The 24,492-nt window shown below is 37.2% G+C and overlaps 1 protein-coding gene and 1 long non-coding RNA gene across 11 annotated transcripts in view; one reads left to right on the forward strand and one right to left on the reverse strand.

Moving 5' to 3' along the window:
* LOC146403425 (uncharacterized) overlaps positions 1–24,492 on the reverse strand; it is a 62,154-nt gene that overhangs the window by 33,427 nt on the left and 4,235 nt on the right. For 7 of the 10 annotated variants that reach the window (XR_014803857.1, XR_014803854.1, XR_014803853.1 and 4 more), the window contains exons 2-4: positions 22,605–22,673; positions 13,117–13,255; positions 2,323–2,378 (exon numbers count right to left, since the gene is read on the reverse strand). This is a non-coding gene — a long non-coding RNA (uncharacterized LOC146403425). Of the gene's footprint in view, positions 1–2,322; positions 2,379–9,882; positions 11,649–12,281; positions 13,256–22,604; positions 22,674–24,492 lie in introns of those variants that run through there. The other 3 variants (XR_014803858.1, XR_014803860.1, XR_014803859.1) reach the window with 3 other exon arrangements.
* On the forward strand, positions 2,513–22,421 carry LOC100520308 (uncharacterized). The gene is made up of 7 exons (XM_021092364.2): positions 2,513–2,775; positions 4,308–4,409; positions 9,407–9,505; positions 12,943–13,056; positions 15,700–15,863; positions 19,706–19,814; positions 21,152–22,421. Exons 1-7 carry the CDS (start codon positions 2,685–2,687, stop codon positions 21,166–21,168), a joined length of 696 nt encoding a protein of 231 aa, XP_020948023.1. The 5' UTR covers positions 2,513–2,684; the 3' UTR covers positions 21,169–22,421.

The raw sequence follows: 24,492 nt of genomic DNA on the forward strand, positions 1-24,492 counted from the left end.
AGGATTCCCCGACTCACTAAGTGAGGCCAGGGATCGAACCTGTATCCTCATGGATACTAGTCCACATTCACATGGTGGACTACAACGGGAACTCCCTAGAATTTCAATTTTTCCTTTTGTTTAATATTTAACTCTTTTATCATTTCTCACTCCTATAAATAATGATTAACAGGCAAGTATATAGGCTTTTGTCTATCTTTGTGTCTAGCCCAAACTGTGAGATTAGTAGACTTCAAAGAAGCGTTAGACAGATGCACTCTTAGAAGGAGAAGTAGAATTAGAGAACCATATACATCTAGAAAAATAGGTTAAAAACTTTCAATCAGGAGTTCCCGTCGTTGCGCAGTGGTTAACGAATCCGACTAGGAACCAAGAGGTTGCGGGTTCAGTCCCTGCCCTTGCTCAGTGGGTTAACGATCCGGTGTTGCCGTGAGCTGTGGTGTAGGTTGCAGACGCGGCTCGGATCCCGTGTTGCTGTGGCTCTGGTGTAGGCTGGTGGCTACAGCTCCAATTGGACCCCTAGCCTGGGAACCTCCATATGCCGCAGGAGCGGCCCAAGAAATAGCAAAAAGACAAAAAAAACAAAAACAAAAAACTTTCAATCAACCCATTTAGTTTTTAGTAAATAATCTGAGTCAGGCCTAGAGATTTCCCTAATTTACTTAATACTGAAAAAAAAAAAGCACTAAAGCTCATGTTTCGCAAGTATTTTCTGCCCCATCTCTGCTTCTGCCCTCAACCCTCGGTCAGAGTACAGCTTCTCCCCACTGTTGAGGGAGAAGGAAAAGTTCGCTATACTCTTATCTGATTGCAACAAGTTATGAGTATTTCTTACGGCGTCTTGCCTGTTCTGTTTTAAACTAACACCTCAGACTCTGTGGTATAAGGTGATGTCTTTTTTCCTTGTATCAACTTTCCTAAATTAATTCCTTGTATTTATTTTTTCTTTTTTAATTCTATGGAAGGTGGTTCTGTCAGCCTATTGCACGAGGCCCGATCTGTCTTGAAAAGTCAATAAAAGTATTATCGCTATCAATATTTATCATTGCTTTTCATTGATCTGTCTTGAAAAGTCAATAAAAGTATTATCACTATCAATATTTATCATTGCTTTTCCTTATTGTAGAATAAGGAAATAATTTACAAAAATATTCTTCTTTGGAAGACAACCGTAATTAACTTGGGTTTAATCTGAATAAATGAATAATTTATCCATTCGAAGATAGTGGTTGAACATCTATGAGTTGATTGTCATTATGCTAAATACTCAGTAGGCAGCGAGGACGCTCTCCACTGACCAATCTCATGCTGCGCTGTGAACAAGGCACTGGATTGCCCTGGGTTTCAACTTTCCAATCTTTAAAATAGGTTGATAGTTGGAGTTCCCGTCATGGCTCAGTGGAAACAAATTGACTAGCATCTATGAGGATGCAGGTTTGATCTCTGGCCTCACACAGTGGGTTAAGTACCTGGCGCTGCCGTGAGCTGTGGTGTAGGTCACAGATGCGGCTAAGATCTGGAGTTGCTGTGGTTGTGGTGCAGGCCAGCAGCTACAGCTCTGACTCGACCCCTAGCCTGGGAACCTCCGTATGCCTCGGGTGCAGTCCTAAAAAAGACAAAATAAATAAATAAATAAAAAGCTGGCATATAATTCTGTAACAAATAAATAAATAAATATGTAAAATAGGTTGGTAGATATTTATACCCCGCCTTCCTCTCAGAATTCAAGTAAAAAGTCAGTGTAAACGAATCTGACCAGCATCCATGAGGACACAGGTTTGATCTCTGGTCTCACTCAGTGGGTTAAGGATTGGGTGTTGCTGTGCGCTGTGGTGTAGGTCGCAGACTCGGCTCAGATGTGGTGTTGCTATGGTTGTGATGTAGCCTACAGCTCCACTTCAACCCCTTGCCTGGGAACTTCCATATGCTTCGAGTGCAGCTCTAAAAAGACAAAAAAAAAAAAAAAAAAAAAAAAAAAAGAAAGAAAGTCAAATCTTAACTTGATGGGTACACTTTAAAGACAGCACTGCCACTTTTCCAGTGGCTGCTGTGTTTGGCTGAGCTGGAGCAGGAGAGGGGAACAATTTCTATTTAGTGTCACTCACAGCAGCCCTCCTTTTCTTGACTTTGCATTTCTCCATTAATATTCCGCTTTTAAGTTCTCAGAACTCTTTAACACACACACGCACACACATGGAAGGGAAAATGTTTTGGTGAGAATTAACTCACCTGTGGTTTTCTGGGAGTCACCACGTGCAATTATAACACAGTTCTCACAGGTACATACTGATTGACAGCTGATTATAGAACAGAAATAAGTACCTTTTTCTATGGCTTTTCATGGGGTAGTCTCAATTCTGGAGATCCGTATGGTTTTCCTACAGGTTGAAAGAAAAGGATTGTTTATATTTAAAACACAATGTTTTTCTCTTGGTCATTCCTTCAACCTGCTGTTTGATTAGAGGAAGTTAGGAAAGGAGATATAAGAGAGACGTACAGAGGTGAGAAGAGTGCAGTTCTGACCTTCTCACCTCAGTGGAACAGTTCTCTTTTCTGATACTACTTTCTTTGCTTGGTCTTTTCCAAGGTAGATACTCAACTCGGTCTCTGCAGAAATCGGTCACCTCACAAGAGCACCTTCTGTGAAGATCAGGGTGCTTGAATTGTGCTTTATTTGTTCAGTAATGGCTGAAGAAGTGACTTATGCTACTCTCAAATTTCCAAACCATTCTAAGACAAACGAACCTCAGGACAGCCACAGTCTCAAGAGAACAGGTAAGATCCTCTATGCGACTCAGACAGACCAGAGAAGAGATGATTCAACTCAACTGGTGAGTGATTGTGTCTTCAGCTCAAGGCTGTTGGTCTCCTCTGACATTTAAATTTTGGAGGGCTAGTTTGTAATGCAATAACTATGCCAATAACTAAAATAGCTTTGTCTATTTTATTTAGTTTGTGTGGAAAAAGACTGTTGGTCTAAGCCTCTGAAAATCCAGACATCCAATGTCACCAAAATAGCACTTCTTGTATTTTTTAGATATCTTAGGATGATATTACACACGAGCTATGAGGGGAAGGAAAATAACATGAAAGTAACTGTCCAGTATTTTTATGTAACTGATAAAAGATATAAAATAGACATATGCAATGAGATCCATGGGACTATGGAGCCTCAGTCAGTGATGGTGTAGGAAATATTTCTTACTGAGAAGAAATGAGACTGAAGGCTCCTTATCTCACCATAATATAATTTCTGTCTGTTTAATCCAGCAATTCAATTCCTAGAAAGCTAGTAACAATGAAGCAGTAGGAAGATCATTTTTAGCAACATCAAAGTCCTATTCACTGAAATTTCTTTATTGCTGTAGATACACGGTTTCTTAAGCATTCCCTTGGATGTTTTTTATTATTTATAATTGTTATTTCCATTATTTTTGTATTTTTAAAATTGAAATCCTTTTGATCATTGTGTAAAATTATAAATTATATCATATATCTGTACATTTTTAAATAAATTTATCCCAAAGTATATTACATTCAAATAATGAAGTAAAAGCACTTGATATGTACATATCTCTGATTAGAGAATTTTAGGCTTTGGATTAGCAGATAACGTTTTAGGGACTAGTTACCTCAAAGAGAGCCATCTTCTCTGTCTCTATGATGTTTGACGAAGGCACTGTATGAATTTAGGAGAAGTATTACATCCTCACCAACCAGCCAACATCATAGGCCACAGATATACGGTATTTATGAAATTGGAGAGGTGATTTATGTTCGGCCATGTATTTCCTAATATTTGTTTCCTGATGTAACATTTTTATCCCTTTCTATATACATCTGGATGAACTGATGGGATGTCCATTTTATGAAAGATCACAAAGTGTCTCTCTGTTTTAAAAGTCTATCGTCAGAATCAAAATCAAGCCAGAAACACTGGGAATATCTGGATAGTTAGGAAGTACAAAGAAGGCTAGAGAAAAGAGTGATTTTTTTTTTTTTTTTTGGTCTTTTATCCTTTTAAGGCTGCACCTGTGGCATATAGAGGTTCCCAGGCTAGGGGTCTAATTGGAGCTGTGGCCACCGGCCTAGACCAGAGCCACAGCAACGCCAGATCCGAGCCGCGTCTGTGACCTACACCACAGCTCACAGCAATGCCGGATCCTTAACCCTTGGAGCGAGGCCAGGGATCGAACCCTCAACCTTGTGGTTCCTAGTCGGATTCGTTTCTACTACGCCACAACGGGAACTCCCCAAGAGTGATTTTTTTTTAAAAAAAGAACTTCTGCTTTTTTTTTCCTGAAAAGATAATCATGACAGGCCAGAGTTGGAGCTGGAAGATAAAGCTGAAACTGGAACAGGGAGTGTTGAGGCCACAGCTAAGGTCGCTGAGAGCAGAGCTATGAGAGGTAAGACCTATTTGAATAAACAGAGACACCAACAGAGGACATTGTGGGAGGTGCTGGGGTATGAAAAATAAAGATGGAATTCCCATCGTGGCTCAGTGGTTAACGAATCCGACTAGGAACCATGAGATTGCGGGGTTCCATCCCTGCCCTTGCTCAGTGGGTTAAGGATCTGGTGCTGCTGTGAGCTGTGGTGTAGGTTGCAGACACGGCTCAGATCCTACGTTGCTGTGGCTCTGGCGTAGGCCGGTGGCCACAGCTCCAATTAGGCCCCTAGCCTGGGAACCTCCATATGCCGCGGGTGCGGCCCTAGAAAAGGCAAGAAGGCAAAAATAAAATAAAATAAATAAAAAATAAAGACTGTTGTTAAAAATGAAAGAAAAAATTTTTGAGAAAAGAAGTAAGGAGGATAAGCCAAAGATGATAAACTCATGTCCTTCAGTTATGGAAAATCAGATTTTTGATTATTTTCTCCATCTGCCCCTAGCATTTTCATATCCTTTTCTGAATCTTCTCAATTTTTTATATTAAACCTCACTGACTTATTCACTCCCATTTTTCATCATTTTATCTTTTGATCTATTTCATGGAAGATTTTCTTAAAGTATCTTTTCCTATTAAAAATGTGTCCCTGGCATTATTTTATTTTCAGTGAACTTCTGATGTTTTCTAAAGGCTTCTTTTATGGTATTCTATTCTTACTGGTGGCTGCAAAATCATAACTTCTCTGATGGTTTTAAAAATTATACTTTTAGGAGTTCCCATTGTGGCTCAGCAGTTAATGAACCTGACTAGTATTCAAGAGGGCACAGGTTCAATCCTTGGCCTCTCTCAGTGGGTTGGGATCCAGCTTTGTTGTGAGCTGTGGTATAGGTCGCAGACATGGCTTGGATCCCATGTTGCTGTGACTGTGGCGTAGGCCAGGGGCTACAATTCTGATTCAACCCCTCATGCAGGAACTTCCACATGCTGTGGGTGTGACCCTAAAAAAAAAAAAAAAAAAAAAAAAAGACAGAAAATTGTACTTTTAAGTCAATGTTATTGAAGTAAAATTTAAATACAAAATAATAGGCCCACTTTAAGTGTTCACTGTTCTTAAAAGTATATGCATATAGTCACCAAAATTAAAATAGATAATATTTATGTCACCCCAAAAAGACATCTTGTGTCTTCCAACTTACCCTCATCACTCTCATCACCAACCTTAAGCTATTGCTGATTTACTTTCCATCATTCTGGACTACTCTGTCTTATCTAGAGTTTGATATATAATGGATATATATGTTCTACTATGACTGGCTTCTTTCACTAAGCTAATATTTTTGAGATTTATCCATGTTTTGTGTATCAGCAGTGAATTATTTTTCATGGCTGAGTAGTATTCCATTGTGTGGATATGCCATAATACATTGATCCTTTTATCTGTAGATCAGCATGTCAGTTGCTTCCTATTTGGGGCAAGTATATATAAAGCTGCTATGATGTATAAGTCATTGTGTAGACATATTTTTAGAAATTTTATCAAATAAATACTTAGGAGCAGAACTCTGGATTGGATGGTTGGTATATGTTTAATTTTATAAGAAAATGACCCAAACCATTGTCCATGTTTATAATTCCATCAGCCATCTAAGAGAGTTCTAGTTTATTTACAGAATTTTTGAAGTCTTCCTATTGTATTTCTTTTTCTTCTAAATTTCTTTTGTCTATGGTTTCTCTTTCCTCAGTCTTTAATGTTGGCAGCTTTCTTTAAATATCTGGCGATCCTTGATTGTCTGTAGTCTTTTAAGTGTGTGATACTAAATTGATGTAGTAAGACTTTGTGGATATGGGATGTGCCTGCTAAATGGTAGCCTTCACAGATGGGGCCAGTCACTAAGAAATCCAGTTTTCAATATTGATAGGTTTATTTTTCCCCTCTTGGGCTAGTTAATTGCTCTGGAGATGAATCCTCCAATATACTGAAGGTAACTCAGTTACATGAATGGAGAGAAAAATACAGTATGAGGGGAGTATCTGTATCTTATGTCAACTTTTTAGCACTTTTTCAGTTTTCAGGCTCACTTATACCTCCTGTTGGAAAGATAAAGTGCCAGGTTTCACCAATTCATGGAGCTTTGGAGGTTCTTCAGTGAGAATCAGCTTGCTTCTTTTGTTTCCACATTGCTGACTTTGATTCAGTTTCTAAGGGCCCACAAAGTTACTCAGAGATTTTGTGTTTGCTATTTACCTTCCAAAATGCCAGTACTGTGGTTTCCTTTCTCTTTATTATTGTGCATCTATACCTCCTTTCACCTACTTTCTATATTTTATTAGAATTTTTATTTGTTTATTTATTTAGTCTTTTGAGGGCCGCACCCATGGCATATGGAGGTTCCCAGGCTAGGGGTCTAATTGGAGCTGTAGCCTGGGCTACACCAGAGCCACAGCAATGCCAGATCCAAGCTGTGTCTGCAACCTACACCACAGCTCACGGCAACACCAGATCCTTCACCCACTGATCGAGGCTAGGGATCGAACCCGAAACCTCATGGTTCCTAGTTAGATTCGTTAACTACTGAGCCATGATGGGAACTCCCCTATCTTATTAGAATTTTTAGAGAAAACCAAGGTAAAAGGATGAAATCTACCTATTAATTCCAGACTGATTTTTAATCAACATTTCAATCATTCCAGATGTATTTTTTCTCCCTTTCCTTCCCATTTCTCACAATTGTGAGAGGAGCAACTGTGGGGCTAGCAACGAGGCAGGGCATTAAGGTCTCAAATTTAACACTGTGGTATCAAACTCTTCTGAGGTTCCGGTGAAGAGAAGAGGTGCTGGATTTGTGTATCCCTGTGCTAGTTAAGATTCAGCTTAAAGGAGTTCTCATCATGGCTCAGCAGTAACAAATCTGACTAGATCCATGAGGACGCAGGTTCAATCCCTGACCTCGCTCAGCGGGTTAAGAATCTGGCGTGGCCATGAGCTGTGGTGTAGGTCGCAGACTTGGCTTGGATCTGACATTACTGTGGCTGTGGTGTAGGCTGGCAGCTACAGCTACAATTCAACCCCTAACCTGGGAACTTCCATATGCCGCAGGTGTGGTCTTAAAAGGCCAAAAAAAAAAAAAAAAAAAAAAAAAAATTCACCTTAAAAACGCTAAGGAGAAGATTCAGGTCTCTCTGGTGCCTAGAAAGGACCTAGTCTCTTGAGATTATTAGACTCCATAGAAAAAAGATGGTACCAAATTTCTTGGGTGGTCCTCGGAGAACTTGCTTATATTTCTGGCCTCAGAGGATTAGTATGCAAACTGAACAGGCCTGCAGAAAAGGTGCTCTGCTCTCCTAAGTCATAGAGAGCCCTGGACTGCATCTGAGAAGACACTGGACCAGATTTCTTCTTTTATGGGGCATAGAATTAACAGCTTGTCATCTGGCATGCCACTGACACTGAGTGAAGGAAACAACTGTGCTTTCCATTTATACACAATGATTTGATGCTTCTCAAAGTACTCGAAAGCTTGATGCCAAACCCAAGAGTCAATAAAACTTAGGGAAAACAAGAAAAAATGCTACTAATTTTAGGGGACCTGGAGGCCAGAGGAGGAATTAAAAAAAACCAGAGACCCCAAACAAGCGGTTCCTGGTAAAATAGAATTCTTGAAAGAGAAAGATAATAAAACTAAACAACCAATATTTTAAGATAATATAAGATATTAAATTATGGCATTAATTTTTTTTCTTTTCAAACAACATGACTTTCACTGTAACAACTCCAGAGGATGAGTTGAAAGAGCAAAATTTAAAAATTATCATCTGAGAAAAATCCTCAAGAAAATTTCCAGACACACAATTAATTAATTAGACCTTAAGGAGAAATTTAGAAGCATGAAAAATAATAACTGATAGTGTAATGAATATAAAAATTATAATGATAAAAGTGCTAAATATTTTTTTCAATGAAATAGATACATTCCAAGAGAAAGTCTTATAATACATTGTTTTCAAACTCTCACAGGATAATAGGGTTAGGAAGAGAAGAGGTGAGGGAATAAAGATGTTATAAAAGTCCAGATTGGAGAGTGGATTTTCTTTCAACATATTAAAGAGAACATTTGAGAACATCAATCATCCTGGATTGGATTGGAAATTGTATTAAATAGTATATTTCAAAACTAGCATGGAAAAAGTAAGGAAGACGATCCCGCAGGTGGTTAACACTAGTTACCTGGAGATGGGAATGTAGACCAACGAGAACCAGATTAAGAAGGTAGAGGGGGGAGTTCCCGTCCTGGCTCAGTGGTTAAGGAATCTGACTAGGAACCATGAGGTTGCGGGGTTCGATCCCCGGCCTTGCTCGGTGGGTTAAGGATCTGGCATTGCTGTGAGCTGTGGTGTAGGTTGCAGACGCGGCTTGGATCCTGCGTTGCTCTGGCTCTGGCGGAGGCCAGCAGCTACAGCTCCGATTAGACCCCTATTCTGGGAACCTCCATATGCCGTGGGAGCAGCCCTAGAAAAGACAAAAAGACCAAAAAAAAAAAAAAAAAAAAAAGAAAGAAAAAAAAAGGTAGAGGGGGAAAGGACTGCTAAAATATAATAAGAGAATGTTCATAAAAATATCTAGAAAATTTCACATGATTACACTTACACGAAATTGTATTTTTATTGTTAGATGTGAATGTACAGATGTATTCACGCTGGCTGAATATGAATAAGATCTCCTTGACTTTGCAAGGCAATTTTTTTTTTTTTTTTTGGCTATACCTGCAGCATATGAAATTCCCAGGCCAGGGATCAAACCCTCACCACGGCAGACTTTCACCACAGCAGTGACAGCACAGGATCCTCAAACCGCTGCACCACAAGAGAATGCCTATAAGCAATTTCATTAATTAAAAATAAAATAGAGGTCCAGGACTGTGCTCAGAGGAGCAGGGGATGGAGGGGGTTAAGGAAAGAGGAATCAGCTTAAAATGCGTGGTTTCACATCATTCTCCTGAATTCCTGCTTCCTTGTAGGTCATAGTGTTCCATCAAAGGTGTGGTGCACTATTGCTTTCATCTCACTCTCGCTGAAACTGGTGATGCTGGCTGGACTGGGAACCCTAGTCCTAATGAGTAAGTTTCCACTTTTCTCTGTGGCCATCTCTTGCTTTAATCAGGTGTATCACAAATAAATCCAAGTCCTGAGACATATACAGGTAAAATTTCAAAATAAATAGGAAAACAGATTTCATTTCTGTACAACCATATCACCTTAGCCAATCTTTTAAGGCTATTTTAATATCAGTTTCCTTCAGAGTATCCAATGCTAAAGATGGTAACGGTAAAGCCTATGGTTCTAAACATTGTAAAGTCAATGCAGAAGTAGAACTAATTTATACCCTGAGAGTTTTCATGATGACTTCATTTATTTGAAACAAATTCTTCATATTCATGACATTTTCTCCTTGCCCAACTGATTCTAATTTAAAACAAGCAAGATGCCATTATCATTTGCTTGATTTTTAATTTTTATTAAAGGAATAGTTGATTTACAATATTGTGCCAATTTTTGTACAGCACACTGACTCAGTTATACATATATATACACACACTTTTATATATGTGTGTGTGTGTGTGTGTGTATTCTTTTCCATCATGGTCTATCCCAGGATATTGTATATATCTCCCTGTACTGTAGGACTTTGTTGTTTCTCCTTGTAATACTCTGCATCTACGGACCCCAAACTCTCAGTGCACCCCACTCCTTCTCCTCTCCCCCTTGGCGAACACAAGTCTGTTCTCTCTGTCTTTCAGTCTGTTTCTGTTTTGTAGATAGGTTCATTTATGCCATATTTTAGATTCCACTTTTATCATTACTTGATTTTCTTACTCTAATTTTTGATTAATAGACCATTTATTTTATTCTAAGAATCACAATTTCAGCCGAATATAACCTGGTTTCATGGTGCTGTCATTTGAAAAATAATTTCTCCCAAATAATATATTATTTGCTTCTAGAACATCCATAATTGTTGTTCTGGACCTTAGTATAGTATTTTGTGGGCCAGCTTTCCTCCAATATATGGCAAGCTTCTTAAAGGGCACAGACTCTGGATTACTCATTCTTTGTATTTTTTGGCTGAATGAATGTATTAAATGAATACATGAATGAGTGAATGAACAAACAAATGAATAAACAAGCAGAAACTAGTAGGCTTCTGACTCTTAAAGCTGAAGTATCTTTACAAAAAAAGGTACCTCTCAATCTATTCTTTTCAGTAGTTTGTTCCACAGTTAAGAAGAAAGGGTACTTTAAAATATATTTACAATAAAGATCTTGTATATTGTCAAAACTCCAGAATATAGAAAAGGACAAGAAACTAAAAGCAATTCGTATCTGCCAATAGGAGGCAAGAGCTATGAAAATATAGAGATATACATTAATATCTTCCGTATCATAGAGTAGGTATATTAATATATAAACACTCTCATAACATTAATTTACTTACTTTTTGGAGAACTAATGTTTTCTCAAGCTCTTCACATGCATTAACTTATTTCATCTTTACCCCAACCATATTTTATAGTTCCGTTTTGTCTCAATTTCCAGGGTCATAGAACTCAACATATGTGTTCAGTCCTGTGCGTTCGTAAGTGACTAGAGGGGAATATTTGATCATACATCTCTCATTTTATTTTACACGTTATGGTTTAATATCCCATTGTCTTTCCTTTGCTATGTTGATCACGTTTTCTTCTGTTTCTTGATTACCTTCCAATTGCTGCGATATTTTGTTTCTTTAAATATCCGTTAATTATGTTATTGATAAATAAAAGGTTTTTTTCCCAAACAACTCCGTATTTGGGAAGCATCTCTTCTAAAGCATGGGAGCTACTGGGAAATGCTCTTCCTTTTCCCTTCCTTCCTGCAACAGTGGGTGCAAAGGGAGTCTGAGGAAATACAGGATGACAATAACAATTAATTAACATCTCTTGAGTGTCCATTCTTTGTGATCGTTTCTCACTTCATCCTCATAAAACTTAAAAATTAAAGATTCTATTAGGTTGAAAGGTTGGTAAGTAAACTAATATCAGTCTTGTAGAAATGACAGTTTCTGTGTAATAGTCCACTAAACGGACATGTTATGTTTTCTGAATCTTCTGAAGTTCTTTAGAGACATGATTCCTGTCTTTCGAAACTTTTCTTTTACATTCTGAGGCTGGAGTTCCCCTTGTGGTGCAGCAGAAATGAATCAAGAGGTTGCGGGTTCGATCCCTAGCTTGACTCAGTCAGTGGGTTAAGGATCCAGCATTGCCCCGTGAGCTGTGGTGTAGGTGGCAGATGCGTCTCGGATCCCGCGTGGCTGTGGCTCTGGTGTAGGCTGGCGGCTACAGCTCCGTTGGACCCCTAGCCTGGGAACCTCCATATGCCGTGAGTGCGGTCCCAAAAAGCAAATAAATAAATAAATAAATAAATAATAAATTCTGAGGCTGGTGTTTACTAATTCTACATCCTTAAATAATGGTTATATCTGTCCAAAGAACTAAAAAATATAACATAGGCTCACCAATGTGTTCTGGTGTCACCTAGTCTCAGAAGTGTGGTGTGTATATTTAAAAACTGCTGAATTTGATTGTCTTTTATTTTGAAATCCCTACTTCATGTGGATCTTTTTTTTTTTGTCTTTTTGCTATTTCTTTGGGCCGCTCCCGTGGCATATGGAGGTTCCCAGGCTAGGGGTCTCATTGGAGCTGTAGCCACCGGCCTACGCCAGAGCCAGAGCAACGCGGGATCCGAGCCGCGGCTGCAACCTACACCACAGCTCATGGCAACGCCGGATCGTTAACCTACTGAGCAAGGGCAGGGACCGAACCCGCAACCTCACGGTTCCTAGTCGGATTCGTTAACCACTGCGCCACGACGGGAACTCCCTGGATCTTTTTTGTTTTGTATTTTTAAACTTCTCTGGGCATCTCCTTAACAAGAACTAGTACTCTGTTGACTAACATGAAATATTTTTCTCTCAAATTTCAATCTTAAAAAGTATGTAAAGTTATTGTATTATTTTTGTTATTCTTACCAGTTAAGTTATTCTTTTTATTATGCTATATAAAATATTTAATGGTATATAAGGCTTTCTTCTTTATAAATTTTAGTTGCATAATATAACAATTTTAATATAATGCTAATTTTTAAAGAAAAATGGAAATGTAATAGATAAAACTAAGTAGTAAAGATGAAAGCCATAAAAATGGGATAAAGTATACAATAAATTTCTTATTTATCTCGGCAAATTTTCCATTCCACTTCTCCAGTGGGAGTCACTTAATCTGTCTCTTAAGATCCATGATATAATAATCTGTGTGAATGTAATTGTGTTTAAATATATGTATTTTATTCTGTAAAAAATAAAGATAAAATTTCAGAATAAAAAAAAGTATATAAAGTTAGTATTCTACATTTATGTAGCTATCCTTTCAATATGTGTTTTCCATTAAGTTTTTAACACCTACTGTGACAGTGGTATCATTTATTGGAAAAGTTTGACTATGTTAAATACGAATTCCAGATTACTACAAACTCTTCAGCAGCAACACAACAGCTTCTGACATGCAACTAGTCCTCACGGAACAGGTGGAGAGAAACACAACATTAGATGTGAACGTGCCTAAAAATGTCTCAGGTGAGCTCATCGTTTCAATAACATGTTTGAAAACACATTGAAAGAGGTGAGTAACAGTACCTCAAAGTACTCGGAAGGCTCACAGCAGAAGGGAAACGGTGAGTGAATGGTCTTTCTGTTTCATTGAGTCTCATCAGTCACGCCGTTTTCTCCAATTTTCCCTCATCTTCTCACTGCATTCAAAAATCTTGAAATAGGTCTGAAATTAAAAAAAAAAAATGGAAATATGGTAACCACTTACAGATTCTTCTGTTAAACAAACCCTTTTTGTCTTTCTTAACTTGGTTTCTTTATATCTTTGCTGTTTTTATCAAAGACAAAAACTCTCTCGCTCTCGTTCTTTCTTTTCCTCTTTTTTGGGCTAGACTCAATTCTTGAATCCTTTCTTTTTACCTCTTCCCTCTTTCCTCACCTTTACACATATTTTAATGGAATTTAGCTGTAGTGAAGTTTAGTCCTTTATATGGGAGATAAATGTTTTGTATTCTTGCATGTCTGAGAAAGTCTTTGATTTGTCTAGGTGTAAATTTGAAGGTTAAAAATTAGTTTCTTAGTGAATATTGGGAGAGTTATTTCATTGTCTCTGGCAAACAAGAAGTCTGTTCCCAGAGTAATTTTCATTCCATAAAAATGACCTGACTTTAGCTGCTGGGGACCTGAAATTTTAGGATATTCTTGGATATGAGTGTTTTTTTAATTATTTATTTGGTGTGCACTTAGTGGGTCTCGTCAATCTTAAAGTTTATGTCTTTGAATTGAGGAAAGATATGTGCTGTTCCTTATAAACTTGTTTTTTCCTCCATACCATTTCCTCTATTCTTTCCATGTCTTCTCTTCTTTACAAGTTCAGATTTGCAGACTATCATCTTTTCTTAGTATTTACTGTCCCTTTTAGCTTTAGCTTCTGGGAGATTCACTAGCCTCTAACAATATTTTTCTTTTTCTTATATCATGGGAATTCTCTTTCATATGCTGGTGCTCCTATGTAACTTATAATTCTGGCTTCTCGGTACATTTTCAAGAAAGGAAGTGAAAGCTAGTGTGGATTGACTCCACTGCTATTTAGAGAGGATGATTTTTCCATTAGACTTTCCAGAGGTGAAACATCTGTCTGGTATTTTAAGGATGGAAGACCAGGGAAAAGTGCTGAACAGGGAACTTTCCCTGGCAAGTGAAGCTGGATATAAAGTGTGGCATCAACAGTTGCAGTAGAAACCTAGGCTTTGCCAGATAGCTCATTCGATTTTTTCAGAAATCAACTATGTCCTTTCCTCTCCTGGAAATTCTATACATCTCACTAGTTTTCCTTCTTCCTCTCTTCAGTCTGTAGCTTCTTTCATTAAAAAAAAAAAAAAAAAAAAAAAAATCACTGCACACTGTCACGGTCTGCGCATGTGAGTTCAAAGAAGAATTTCCCTACTCACATCAGGGTGAAAAGAAAGAAGAGTTTATTGAGAATAGAGATGCTGGCACCATGGGACAACTTCCTGATACTTAGGGCGAGCCAATTCTGAGCATATAGTCATGTCTGTTTTTATAACCCAGGGAGAAATGAGAGATCTTGCTATACACCTGCTGACCTGCTGATGGGTTGGGGAAAGAGGGGTCTTATGATACACTTGCTGGTTGGTTGGGGGCATATAGGGGCACTATAGGGGCAATGCGAGGAGTGGACCACATACCTATCCTAGTAGGGATCAGAAAGGAGTAGGCCAGGCTGCTCAATGTGGGGGAGGAGGCTTTACAATGAAATGGGTGGGGCGATGATAAAGGTCTGGCAATTCTTGTCCTGGGCAGAGTCTTTGAGTTCAATCTCCTTGATGTGGCCTTGAAGCCCAACACAGACTGAGGAACTCTGAGAATAAAAGTTATCTGCATAATCCCCCCATCCTGAGTAATTTAAGGTATAACAGAAGCAGACAACAAAAAATTACAGTTCAGTGTAATAAATGCTCATAAATATAAATATGTAGTGGAAGAAACAATACAGTTGGAGGAAACAGTCCAGACTGAATAGGGGTACAATATTCAATACAGGAATTGGAGGCATATTGTCATAAAAGGAATGATAGCATGGCACTTGCAGGAAAAATGCAAGGTATTCAGGATGAATGGATGACAGGAAGCTAAGTGGACGGATAGGAGATGAAATTAGAATGTCATTAGTTTCCTATAGATAATGGAGAGAATTTGAATTTTAACCTGAAATCTATGTGGAAATAGATTTGAAGTGGATTCTCATAGGAATATCGTGGGAAATAGTGAGGTGATAAAGTTTCTATAGAAAATAGTGAATAGTCACTAAGGTCCTGTTGCAGCAATCCAAACATACTGAAGTTTTCTCTGAGTGCTTTTAATAATCTTTTCATCATTTTTCTTCCTCTGTATCTATGATTTTTCTTCCATCTTTGGATTGCTACAGATCCAAATCCCATTTCATTCAGATCACATTTCCCTTCTTCTCTCCTATTTTAAGCAACTGTCTCTTTCGAAATATAACTTCTGTTAATCATTTTGATACATAATGCAAATGCTTACATATTCTGGTATATGTGCTTATTTACCGTACATCAGTGCATACATATTATGCACATGTGTGTATCAGTATCATATCTTTCCAGACTTTCCTCATTTGTTTTTCAGGCCAAGGATTTTACTCTTGCTCCAAGCTGTGGATATGGCATGGAAACTGCTGTTACTACTTTTCCACCGAACTAAAGACTTCCAATACGAGTAACAGTGATTGCGAAAAGAATCATTTCTCCCTGATGAATACAGACGACAGTGAAAATTGGAATAGAACCCAGGTCTGTGCTATGATTTGTGATGCATCCATAGAAATGTCTTGTTGTTAAGGTACTGGTAAGGAGAATTTGGCTAATAGCCTTATCCTTGGCTGTTCCTAATCAATGGCTTTCATGCCCTTTACTTTTGCCCTGTCCCTCTGGGTGGAGTCATTGGGGAATTTGCAGGTTCAGATAGTAAGGATCTATAATGATTAGAGTTGCTGGTCTGTGAAGTAAGCTACAGAAGTGTATATATTTCTCATTCCCTTTGATTTGTGGGTTTTGCAGAACCAGGAAGGAGAGGATAATGATTTGTTTCCAATTGTGAAGCATATTTTAATAGACCACTGATGCAAATGAAATTATGGGATTCTCTGCCCCTTAGAGTTGCTGTCCACTAATGAAAAATCATACTCTTGGCTATAAACCACTTGGTACAATCATATAAAATCATGTTTTCTGTCTTATCTCTACATATTAAAACCCTACCTAGTATTATAAAGTTAAACTACCAAAAAAAAAAAAATCAGATAAAACTACTGCAATGCCCATGATTATTTTGCTGTTCTTATTTTTCTTAATATTTGAGTGTAGAAAAAAGCATCAAACTCCCAACTGTAATATGCTAAAACCCTTTCTGTTCAGAACAATCTATTCATTTAATTTCTTGCTTAATTTAACAACATGTTCTTGTTTAATTTAACAACATGCGCCTATCAAAAAAAAAAAAATGTTGTCATCAGCATTAACCCGACTGTGGTTCACACCTCTGTGATTTTTGCTCTTTATGGTTTTTACTGCTTGAATTATTGTTCCGTTATTTTTGGTTACTCCAACTGAGTTTTCAAGTTTCGACCACATTGCTTCTTTGAAAAAATTACTTCTATCACAATAAGCTCAATTAGTGGCTTTTTCTTTCATATTCCCACAATATTATGTTTTTAGTCCACAGCTATAAATGCATCCTTTGTACCACTAGACTTTTAGCTCTTTGAAGGTAGAAATAGTGTCTTACTCATTACTGTATATATTTTATGATACTGAAAACACTTTAAGCCTGGCCAAAGTACAAGGTTTTTCAATATATATATATATATTTTAAAGGTGATCTTTTTCTGTAGGCAAAGGGAGTACTTAGAATGTCAGAAATGTTTCATTGTTTTAACATATTACCATGGTAATTTACTTTCCTAAGGAGAAAAACATCTGAATCAGGGGAAAAAAATTAAGAAATTAAGAAAACATATACAGATAAAATTGTTTCCTGATAACATATAATTAGATATGAGGTGTGAAGAAAAGGGAGCAGATTGTAATTTAAAATTTTCTATTGTGAATTTATACATAAGAAAAAAATGATTAGTTTCATGTCAGTTTTTTCTGTTTGGGACTGATACTGAATGCAAATTTTACGTCAAAATGTATGGGGCTTTGAGAATCAGTGGATATGAAATACATTTCAGCGTGAGCTAAGGGGGAGATGACTATCACAGATCACTTTTTAAAAAATTATCCACTTATGCAGTTCCCTGGTGGCTCATCAGCCTAAAGATCAGGCATTGTCATTGCTGTGGCTCAAATGTTACTGCTGTGCCACATGTTCAATCCCAGTTCCCAGAACTTCCACATGCTGTGGGCACAGCCAGAAATAATTATCCACTTGTAATTTCACTAAAAAATTAATTACTTCTCAATCATTTATCAGTAATTATTATGTATTTTTCATTGAGTATATAAGATGAATAAAGAATTGACCCATGTCATCAAGGAGAATTTAAGCCTGATAAAGAAGAGTTTGGGTCAATAAAAGTAAAATTCATAGATTGAGTAACCACAATCCAAAATAACTGGTAGACTGAGAAAAAAAGAAGTCAAAGGAGAGAATACTAGATATCCCCACTATACATGAGGGAGGAAAATAGGAAAACTAGCAGAAGTATTTAAGAATAAATAATTAAAGAAACAGAGAAAAAAAGAAGTCATGGTGCCATGTGAGCTAACAAAGAAAAGAGTTTCAAGAATAATGCAATCAACCAGTGAAAACACCTCAAAGAGGTTAAATAATACATGAGTAATGACAAAAATTATTTACTATCTGCCTATAAGGAGCCACAAACTGGATAAAAACCTTTCTATCTAATGTTTTATTTAACCTCAAAACATTATCCCTAAATTTAAGATACAGAAACTGAAATTCACAAAAGATAAATAAATTTCGTCAGGTCACACAAATAATGAGAAGAAGGCAAGCTCAAATCCTAGTCTGCCTATCTCCAAAACCCCAGATATGTCTAAAAATAATTATTTTATTTAATGCAACAATTAAAAGATGACCTTGACAAAAGTATTTTAAATGAAGTAAGTAATATGGGTTAAATATTGATAACATTTTATTATTCTTCAAACAGATATTTCTTTAGTGTTTACTAAGGTCTGCAACATGGACCAAATGCTGGTCCAAAAGCCCTGACCTTGTAAATCTTACAAAAGCTTATAATGTAAGGTGAGTCAAAATAACAAATTAAGAATTTTGCAAATGACTGTTTAACTGCAAATTATGATGTTACGATTACAAAAAAATTAAAAGTATGGTGCTCAAACCTGAGGAAAAGAAGAACAGACGTGCCATTGCTGACTTCCTTACCCAGTGAATTTGTCACTTTTCCAAAAATGAGCTTATCTGACTGCTACTTACGTCTTGTCAGAGATAATTCTTTGGAGCTGGTTCTTCCTCAAAGAAGGAAGTTCCAGAGTTTTGGGGTTCCACAGACTCTCACTAGCAGGATTTTACTGGCTGGAGTCCTCTCAGATAATATTTTTTGGAAACGGTGGTAAAATATACACAGGATAAAATTTCCTCTCTTAACCATTTTAAAATGGACAGTTCAGCACTGTTAAGTACATTCATATTGTTGGGCAACCAATCTCTAGGACTCTTTTCATCTTGCAAAACTGAAACGCTATACTCACACTATATTCTCCATATTACAACTATATATATGTATACACACACTATATACTATATATATATACACACTAAATACCATATATACATATATATACACACTCTATAACACAACTCCCTACTTCCCCCTCCCTCCATGCCCTGCCAAATACTATTCTACTTTCTGTGAATTTGAGTAGTCTGTGAAAAGGAGTACCTCATATAAATGTAACTATATGTTACATTTTTGTTTTTTGTTTTTAACTGGCTTATTTCACTTGGCATAATGTCCTCAAGGTTCATCCATGCTGTAGTCTGTGCTCAGAGAAGCTAATTAGAGATTTCTTGAAAACTGAAAGAGGAAAACCCATTAAAGTCAAAACTCCAGATTTTCTCTTAAGAACCTTGGCAGTTAATGGAAGACAAGATATTTTTTATATATCGAGAGAAAATACATGACGCCAGGGGGAGATTTAAAGACACTGTGTCTTAGTTCAGGGAAGGGCCCAGAAAAAGAGGGAAAAAATAAGAGTAGGATGGAGGCAGATAAAGTGGAAAGAGTCGGGGTGGGGGGGGTCACGTTGGAAAGGTGAGTGTTGACGGAGTGTGAAGCTATTTCACAGTGAATGCAGAAAAGAAAATTAGAACCTCCGCGGTTGTCTGCATGGTGCTATTTGCTTATCTGGTGACTTCCTGTTTTTGCCTGTCGTCTGCTAAGTGTTAAGAGTGCAGTGAAGGTGTTACCTAGGACACTTGAGAAGAATAAAAAGGTCTTTAAATGTCATTCAGGGAAAGGGGGCAGGGAACCAAGAAAAACCGAAATGACTGCTGAGTGGAATTTTGATGATAAAACATGATTCTGTTGCACCTGAACTGACACGCAGTCATGCAAAGTAAGTGATGTTTCCTTTGTCTATAGCTGTTCTTTAGATGTCTTCCATCGCCTGTTTCCTGGATGGATCTGAATTTCACTCTCGACAACACAAATCAGACAGTGGAGGATGTTTCAAACATTTCCATGTTGACTTGTAAGTTAACCAGTCCCTTACCTCTTGTGAATAATAAAGGAATACCTGGTGTGCTAATTTCAAAGATGCTTCTCTGACAAGTCATCCTCCATAATATGGTCAAAGATATAGAAGGAGAACTCAAGAAATTTCGGGAGCATTTGTCTGTACCTCAGTCAATTCCTTTGTGGTAAAAAATGTATTCTATATAGGGGTTGCTTGGAACTGAGAGTGTTAGTGCAAGTTCGAGTGCCCAATGCACAGTGAGACCAAACAAAACCAAACATCAGAGTTTGGAGCAGAGGAAGGTTTATCGCAGGGCCCTGCAAGGAGACCAGGTGGCTCATGCCCACCCCCTAAACCCAAACTCCCTGAATAGCTTTAGTAAAGCACTTTTAACAGCTGGTTGAGGAAGCGGGTGTCTGAGGGTGACCTTTTGCACAATTCTCTGATTGGCTAATGGTGAGGTAACAAGGTTATTGCCAGGGGTTAACCTCATCAGTCCTTAGGCTCCAGGAGGCCTGGGGGCTATGTGCTCATGGTCATTAAGTAGTTAACGTTTTCCACCTGGTGAAGGGGTTTTCACATATGTGAAACAATTCAGGAAATGTGCATCAGATACTGTTATTTAGGTACTTTCAGAGAGGAGCCGAAGCAGAGGATATGGGAGAAAGGCTTGTTCAGTTATAAGAGTCCAGGTGGGTTCTGCTCGGTTGTAAGAGCACAGGAGGCAAAAATTCAGAAGCTTTGCTCTATGGCCCCTATTTCCCAAAACCGCTCCGCATTTTCCTAAGACACTAAGAAATGGAGATGAGGTATAAGGTATAGAGTCAAATCAGGATCAAAGATATTACCCAATGCAATAAAAAAATAAAGTGTTTCCTTGGAGTCAAGGAAACTCTTTGTTTCTACTATTTCATGTTAGGTTGATAATATAAGCTTATATACTTTACTGAAGGAAGATTATGACAGTATTTTAAGTGAGTTATAATGCAGGTGACCATACGATTTATTGTCCAAAGGAGAATAGTTTTCAGAGGCACTAATGATAATTACACCAAGATACCAGGCCTAAATAAGCAGTGTCCTGGACAAGCCAAGATTACTCAATGGCCTCTTGGGTGAAACTGGCAGTAGATACAGGGCAGAGGTGGTTTGGGGTCCTATACAGTTGCAAGCACCAGCAAATTCTTACAATAGTATAAGAAATCACCAGTATTACTGCCATTTTCTTCTCTTTTAATTAAAATAGTCTAACAAGGAAAGAATAAGTTTTAGAAGTAATAGATTGGATTTATGAGGTAACTGTTTTTTAAGATAAAGCATAGGACTCATTTTTATTTACTTTTTTGTTCCAGGTTTGGCACCCACATAAGTATTTCAAGTGCTGGAACAGTGACGTATTCAGTATTCAATGGAAATGGAATAATTTGAAAATCTAAGAACTCTAGTCATTACATCTGTGAAAACAAAGTAAATGTACCAAATTCTCAATCTCAAGTAAATGCAAACACTCTTAGTTTATTATAATAGCGTGGCATATAGAAATAACCATATAAGCTGAAACTATGCAAAAACAGTCTCACAATCAAATGAAGGAGCCCTGTCCTGGCGCAGAAGAAATGAATCCAATTAGGAACCATGAGGTTGCAGGTTCAATCCCTGGCCTCACTCAGTGGGTTAAGGATCTGGCATTTCTGTGAGCTGTGTTGTAAGTTGCAGATGCGGCTCAGATCTTTAACCCACTGAATGAGGGTTAAGGATCTGAGCTGTGGCATAGGCTGGCAGCTGTAGCTCTGATTGGACCCCTAGCCTGGGAATCTTCATATGCCACAGGTGCGGCCCTAAAAAGCAAAAATAAATAAATAAATATTAAAAATCGTTGCAATTCTCACTTGAAAAAAAAATCAAATGAGGTAAAGGTGATTGTATTGTGACCTTTAAGACTTTTTGTCAAAACATTAAAAACCCTCTTACGGTTGATTATAATTATATAGGAAAAAATTTTAAGTAAAATTAACATTATTTAATCCATTTTAATTTAAAATATTAGAAGCGTCGAGAATTAAAGTGGTTTATTTTGTTTACCCAGACTAGCATAGACAGTGGTACAAGTTCTTACGGTACAACTTACTATACAGATTGAACCTCTTTTCTACACATAGGCAAATTCTCCTTTCTAAGTTGGGATCGACTTTTATCATTCTATCCTTTCTGTGCTCAAAGACATGAAATATTTCCAACAGCTCCTTTAATGTGAAGTTTCTTTGCCGGTGTCATTTCCTTTAGATAACATTGTTTTTCTTCACCACAATTACTTTTCTTACTTATGACGATAAATTTCTTTTAGTAAGATCTTTCGACTGCATGTTGAGACTAAAGTAATGGCAGAGTCAACATTCCTACGGTCAGCGATGTTTTTTACCTGTATTTAGGTTATTATTTACACTGTGTGGTAAAGGTTCCTGTCTTGCTAAGAAGATGTTATGCACCATTGTTTCCTGCCAGGATGCCTGCATATTTTTAGCTGTGTGCTTCATGTCATATTTCTAAAGTTCAGCTAAAGAAATTACGATTGCATTATCAACTCTGTCTAAATATCCAAGATAAAAGATTTTAAAAGTTAAAGTAACTCTGATTTATTGACTGGATTAATATTGAATTGACTCCAGCAACTTTTTTTGATAGGCAAGAAATAGAATGATTAAGGTAGGACGCTTGTGAGAGATGCAAGCGGGCAGGCAAGGAGGCTTTGCCCACTCCAGCAATTTTTAAACTCATTAATGTCTATCTTACTCCCACTGTTATTACCTGTGTAGAACACCGGATGTAGAGATGATCAGTGACCTCGTCTCTTCCCTCAAGCTGCTCCGTGTGCACCTATAAGATATTAGTAAAAACTCTTTTTTATTTATCCTTTAATTCAGATATTCCTCATCTGGGTTTAAAAAAAAAAAACAAAACAAAACACTGTGGTTTTTCTAGTTGGTTTTATTAGAAACTATATGTTTTTTTTTAGCCTTACTTTTAGTAAAATTCTTCCTTGTGCGATTGCAACTTTCATATGAAATACTGGCATTTCATGTTCCCAGAAATTTGAGCAAACAATTCATGACACCAAGGACCTAACATGTATTGCATAATCATACTTTTCTATGTGTTTCTGTATATTTATAACACATTCATTTCTGAAGCATGTCTTTCTGAATGATTACATCTGATCTCTTAATAGATGAGGAAAAGCATTTGCTAGATTTCAACATCTAAGCCAGATTTAAGAAGCAGGAGAAAGAGGAGGAAGAGGAAAAAGAAGGAGAAATCACTCTGTGAATTAGAAATAGCAGAATAGTTCTTTAACATACTAATGATTCTGTATTTAAAATTATAGCCAAAATGAAACAAAATAGTGATTCCTATAAATTCTGTAATCACCAAAATTGTCTTATCAGCATTATTATTTAACATTGCTCCAAAATTCTAGCCAGTGGCACAAAGAGGGAAATAAAAATTAGCAATGACTGATTATAAGAAGACAAAATATTAATTATGGATTTATAGAAGATAAATTTTACGTAGTAAAATGAAAACTATACAACACAAGATAATTCATTAAGCTGGTTAATCTAATGACAAATATCCATGGTCTATGCCTTATTATACTCAAATATAAAATTGTTAGAATAGCAAATAGTCCTCTCTAATAATGTAAAAGATAGTGTTGAATAACAGATATATAAATTAATGAGAGTAAATTAATGAGATACAAAATGACAATTTAAAAAGGTAGTGAAAGATACCAACATGACTTTAACAAAAGAAATAATATAATTTATTCTTGGATAGAAATTTGTGCTTTCTAAAGGCATCACTTCTCTCAGATTAATAGAAATGCAATTAAAATTAAAATTCTAGGAGTTCCCATCGTGGCTAGGGTTAACGAATCCGACTAGGAACAATGAGGTGGCGGGTTCGATCCCTGGCCTCGCTCAGCGAGTTAAGGATCTGGTGTTGCCGTGAGCTGTGGTGTAGGTTGCAGACGCGGCTGGGATCCTGCATTGCTTGTGGCTCTGGTGTAGGCTGGTGGCTACAGCTCCGATTAGATCCCTAGCCTGGGAACCTCCATGAGCTGTGGGAGCAGCCCTAGAAAAGGCAAAAAGACAAAAAAAAAAAAAAAAAATTCTAGAAAACATCCATGTATATAATATTATTTTTGCAATTTTTTTAAAGTTAGAAGTGATTTCTTTTTAGACATAATCCTATGCTGATTCTGGCTGAGAAGTGGACTAGTTTTATTAATATCAGATACACTGCCTACTAATTTTTTTAAATAGGTATTATTTCTGATATTTAAAAAAATCTGGGATTTCCTATTATGGCTCAGTGGTAACGAACCCAACTAGTATCCATGAGGATGTGGGTTCAATCACTGGCCTCACTCAGTGAATTTGGTGCTGCCATGAGCTGTGGTGTAGGTCACACATGTGGCTCGGATCCATAGTTGCTGTGGCTCTGGCATAGGCCAGCAGCTGCAGCTCTGATTTGACGCCTAGGCTGTGAACTTCCAGATGCCACAGATGTGGACCTAAAAAGTAAAAAAAAAAAAAAAATCGAAATAATAAATGACAACCTCAGAAGTGTGCTCCATTTTATAATTAAGTAATTCTTTTCCTCTAGACTATACATATTCCTATCAATGAGA

This window comes from Sus scrofa, chromosome 5 (assembly GCF_054392235.1).
Source record: "Sus scrofa isolate SSC_HxYL_T2T_F1_AM1 chromosome 5, Sscrofa_HxYL_maternal_Yorkshire_Landrace_v2.0, whole genome shotgun sequence".
Lineage (NCBI taxonomy): Eukaryota > Metazoa > Chordata > Mammalia > Artiodactyla > Suidae > Sus > Sus scrofa.

Bases quoted from the DNA above. Each gene is read 5' to 3' on its own strand.
- LOC100520308 (XM_021092364.2), top strand. From the start codon at position 2,685: ATGGCTGAAGAAGTGACTTATGCTACTCTCAAATTTCCAAACCATTCT. The intron at 2,776-4,307 runs GTAAGATCCTCT...TTTCCTGAAAAG, and splicing joins CCACAGTCTCAAGAGAACAG to ATAATCATGACAGGCCAGAG. The intron at 4,410-9,406 runs GTAAGACCTATT...GCTTCCTTGTAG, and splicing joins TGAGAGCAGAGCTATGAGAG to GTCATAGTGTTCCATCAAAG.